Genomic DNA, 4774 nt, shown 5'->3' on the forward strand with positions numbered 1-4774 from the left:
CGGGTTGCAGCTCCGGTGCTGGAAACAAACGCTGAAGGCGGAGGGGCGAAAGGGTTCTCGCTGCCCGGTGCTGAACGGGGCCTGCAAAGGCGTTAATCCCAGAATCATCAGGGCTGGAACGGACCCCCGGAGATCACCCGGTCCAACCCCTCTGCCAAGGCAGGGCCACCTGGAGCAGGTGACGCAGGAACACATCCAGGTGGGGTTTGGATGTCTCCAGAGAGGGAAACTCTACCAACCTCTCTGCACAGCTGTTCCAGTGCTCTAACACCCTCAGCGTAAAGAAGTTCTTCGTCAGGCTGAGGTGGAAGTTCTTGTGTTTTAGTTTATGGACACTGCTCCTCCGGTTTCAGCTACAGTATCCCAGTGCTGGAAACAAGCCGAGGTGAAATGATCTCTGTTGCCCTACGCTGACCTGGGCCGGAAAAAGAGTTACTGTCCAGCCCCAGACTCCACCTTAATTGGGCAGAGCTTTGGGGTTTCTGTAAAACAACAGTGAGACAGCCTTTTCTGTGGGAAGTCAGGGAAGAGGCTCTCTGACACAGGTGTGGTGCAGAGAAAGCCCCACATGAGGCAGCTTTACTTTCAGTTTTCTCAGTTCCTCAATGCAAGAGAGACACAGAACTCTTGGAGAGGGTCCAGCAGAGGGAAATGAGGATAACTAGGGGACTGGAACATCTTTCCTACAAGGAAAGCCGGAGCAATCTGGGCATGTTCAGTCTGGAGCAGAGGTGACTGAGAGGGGATCTCATTAATGCCTGTCAGTGTCTGCAGGGAGGGGTCAGAGCATGGACCAGGCTCTCCTCCGTGGTGCCAAGCAGTAGGCATGAGGAATGGGCAGAAACTGATGCACAGGAAGTTCCACCTGGACATAAGGAATAACTTTACCCTGGTGACTGCACATAGGAACAAATTTCCGCGAGAGGTTGTGGTGTCTCCCTCACTGGAGATACTCAAAAACCATCTGGATGCAGTCCTGTGCTCTAAGATGGGGCTGCTTGAGCAGGGAGATCGGACCAATGAGCCACTCTGGTCCCTTCCAGTCCTACCCATTCTGTGATTCCATGATAAGGAGAGAGACACAGTGTGTGAAGGAGGGCATGTGTACTGGAACAGAGTAGGCTGTTGATGCTCCTCTGGGAGAGCTGAAAGTCCTGGAGGACTGCAGCATTTTGGTAGCTGGGGAATGGATGTCTAAAGCAGTGTTGGCACCTGGAGTGCTGACACATGCTGTCTGTCTGGCACTGCAGTTCCCAGGTGGCTAAATCACACCACAATCACTAAAATCTTGCCAAGCCACTTCTCTTGTCACCAAGCCAGGTGTTGAGCATGGACAGCTGTTTATTCTTAGCCAGCTAAATTTCTTGTTGGGTTGGCTGTGCCCACAGGGCTGCCAGCTGCCCTCCCTGCCCTGCCTCTGGAACTCACTGTCCTCTACAACTCCTTGCTTTTCACTGTGGGAGCATCTGACTCTGCCATCAAAGGAGAAGCAGAAGGAATACGCCAGGGTCTTCTCAGAGGTAAGGATGTGGTTGTTTGTTTGGGGAGTTCTTGGGGTGAGGAAAGCATTCTCTGTGCTCTGGAGATACTTGGTGACTGGCTGGAGGTGCAGGAACTGTGAGCAGACACTCTTGGCTCTGCCAGGGAAGGCCAGAGATGGGGGAAACTGTGAGCAGACATGCCTGGCTCCACCTGGAAACTGTGGGCAGGCACCCCTGGCTGTGCTTGGAGAGGCTGGAGATGGGGGAAACTGTGAGCAGACATCCAGGCTCTGCCTGTAAGGGATGGAGGTAGAGTGGCATGTGGCCAGGGACAATGTGCAGCTGCCTGCCTGCTGCTGCCTTGCAGGGATGGGCTGGAGGTTTCAAGGGAAACGAGTTTTTAATGTATAAGGTGCTAAGTCTCTAGCAAAGTTTTAGCGACAGTAGAAAATTAGTGTTTTCTTTAGTTATGGTGTGCTGGCTTCAAAGAAAGCTCACTGAAACAGGCTGCAGTTCAGAGGTGGATCTGCAGTGTTGGCACATACTTACCTGAGGGCAAATGACTTCAAGAGGGCTCAGCAGAGCTGGAGTCTAGCTCTGAGTTGTGCTGTGTGTTGTCTCCTGAATGTGCTGCTGTCATCTCCTCTCTCTTAGAGCTTGTTTTCCATTCTGCTGAGGCCAGGCCAGCCCTGCAACCCCATTCCTTCCATCGCTACGAGGAGCCTGTGCTTGCTTGAGGCTCTCTCTCCCTCTTGCACCCAGGGTGTCTGTTACAGGGCACCAACACATTGTCTCACAGCTCTAGGTCTTTTTGCTTTTTTTTTTTTCAGTTCTGGAGGCTTGTGGGGCCTGTGGACAGGATCTTGGCACGGAGGAGCTGTGGGAAAAGGTGCTGCAGGAGGTAACCGTGGAGGAGCTGCAGGCACCTCTGCACCGCCTGGGGGCCCTGCAAGCAGCCTGGTGGCTGGCAGCCAGCCAGCTGGGAAGTGTTGCTGGCCTCTTCCAGCTCCTGAGCACTGCTGAGGTAACTGAGCACAGGCAGATGCCGGCAGAGCTGGCATAAATACCGTGTTTGTCTAAAACACTCTGCAAAATGTTGTTGTGGCACTTGGACAGCTGAACCCATCAGTGCTGCCCAGTCAGCATGACTAATCCACCCCGTGGCATCCCAACATAGCCTAATGGCCCTGAGAGTGTTAATGGATCCCAGAATATTCTGCCTGTGTGGGCCCTGAGCCTCTGTGTGTCAGACAGGAGACTTGGGCAGGCTGGAAGAGGGCTGCAGATGGACTTGCAGACTCTGTAAGGAATAGCAATGGCATGCAGAACCTTCCCTGCTGATGGGTCCTGTCTTTCTGAATGAGCTCCGACAGCTGCCTGTTGCATGCCAGGAGGCCCTGGAGGTGCACCCCACGCTGAGGTGGGGAGATGCTGCCCCAGCCCAGGCAGGTATCACTGCAGTAAGGGGGTTGTAGCTGAAGGGAACAGATGGTAGGACATTTGTCCCACCGCAGGGAGCAGTGTTGAGTGGTTTGGTGGGACCTGTTGCTCTGTGCACTTGGACCAGTGTTTCCTGCTTCCCTTCAGCATTCCCTGCTCTCTCTCTTCTGTGCCTTCACAGGACCTGGGAAGAGCTCACTGCAATGCGGGGCAGAACAAGCTCCTCTCCCTGATCAAGGCGTGGCGGGTCCCTCCTGAGGGGGCCTCCCTGCCCCTTGTACAAAGCGCCAAGGACTTGAAAGAAATCCTCTGCACTGCAGCAGCCTTCCTGCAAGGTTTGTGGGGGGCAGGAACTCAGGCCAGCACAGTCTCCTGCTGCTCTGTCCCAGGAACACTTTCCCTGCCCTTATCCTGGTTTCTCTTCCCAGGCAAACTGGCCCTTGGGGTTTTTCAGGCTGTTCATTTGGAAGTGGGTCTGGGCTGAGCCTCTGAGTCTCAGCCTTCACATTCCATATTCAAAAAGCTTCCCTCCTTTTCCCCAGCTCATCCTTTCTCTGCACTATCACAGCGTTCCTCTGCCTGTCTGTGGCTGTAGGGGAAGTGTCTGGGCCCTGCAGTGACCTTAAAGCAGAATGCTGGCAGGGAATTTATGAAGATTTTCCTTTCTTCTGGAACTTACCTTGTTGCAAGCACCTTGTTCCTGTCAGACCATGGTGCTGCAAGAGCCACACAAAGCTGTTGTGAGGCTTTGTAGCCTGGTGTCACAGCAAGCAATGGATCTCCTCTAGCTGCTGTGTTCTGTCCTGCCTGTTTTCTCTCCTTTACTGTTTTGACAGCCCCAGCAGCTCTGGGGACAGCCAGCACTGCCTCACTGTGCTTGGGCTCCTACAGGGCCTCCCTGCCCTGTAGGAGATGTGAGTGTGGTGCTGCTATGTGAGAGCAGCCTCAGAGGGAAGCCTGAAAAGAAGACTGAAGAAAAGGCAAAGAAGGAGTTGTAATAAATATTAATTATATGATATCCTAAAGCATCCTGCTGGGAAATGACCCAGATGTGCTGAAAAAATTCTGAAGTTCTGTGTGTGTTTCCCTATCTGCACTGCTGTCATTGTGCATGAATGTGGAGGTGAACCTGCCCAGCACATACCGCTGTCCTTGTTCTGGGCCAAAGGAAGCATCCTGGCCTTGGCACCTGCTGTTATTTCTGCTGGACATTTCCATTGATGTCTTGTTCTCTTGCAAAACCACTCAAGCAAAGATGGCAGCCTGGCAATATCGGGCTGTGCATCGCTGGGTTTGGAGGGGATCAGGCAAGTCCCTATGGCTCAGGGCAGAAAAGGGCACCACACTTGTTTGGGGCCAGGTGGGACACAAAAGTGAGCCACAGAGCCAATGTGTTGGGTCTGTCCTAGGGCTGCAGGAGCTGGAGGCTGGGAACTTCCCCACCGCCCTTTCCCTCCTTCAGGAAGCTGCAGGAGGATTCTGTTCCAAGAATATCCTGGCCCAGATCCACACGTGCCTTGGCTGCTGTGCTCAGCGAATGGTAATGACAGCAAAGAGGGGAAAGGCAGCTGTGGGGAGGGGAGGCTCAGGCTGATGTCCACGATGCCTCTGGTCCAAGGCCTCTCACGGAGGGAAAGCCTTGAGCAGAATTTGCCCTTGTGGCCCCAGCCTCCTTGGACAGGCTAAAAAATCTATGCCAAGATTTTGGCTGATTGCAAAGTGTTGCTGCAGACAGAGAAGCTCGAAAACCAACCTGAGGAGGGCTGCCTTTGGCTAAATGGCTGCCCTGCTTAGTGGGGATCTCTTGGGGAAGCAGAGCAGGGATCTAGATCCTACCAACTGTAAAGACTTCA

At 53.6% G+C, this 4774-nt stretch overlaps 1 protein-coding gene across 1 annotated transcript in view; it reads left to right on the plus strand.

The window, feature by feature from the left end:
* The first annotated feature begins 1019 nt into the window (after nucleotides 1-1019).
* Nucleotides 1020-4774, plus strand: part of FANCG (FA complementation group G) — an 8578-nt gene continuing 4823 nt past the window's right edge. Inside the window, exons 1-5 of the mRNA XM_031062854.1 lie at nucleotides 1020-1104; nucleotides 1389-1520; nucleotides 2312-2505; nucleotides 3103-3256; nucleotides 4331-4461. Coding sequence (XP_030918714.1) covers nucleotides 1020-1104; nucleotides 1389-1520; nucleotides 2312-2505; nucleotides 3103-3256; nucleotides 4331-4461 — 696 coding nt within the window. The remainder of the gene's footprint in view (nucleotides 1105-1388; nucleotides 1521-2311; nucleotides 2506-3102; nucleotides 3257-4330; nucleotides 4462-4774) is intronic.

This window comes from Geospiza fortis, unplaced genomic scaffold (assembly GCF_000277835.1).
Source record: "Geospiza fortis unplaced genomic scaffold, GeoFor_1.0 scaffold878, whole genome shotgun sequence".
Taxonomy (NCBI): Eukaryota; Metazoa; Chordata; class Aves; order Passeriformes; family Thraupidae; genus Geospiza; species Geospiza fortis.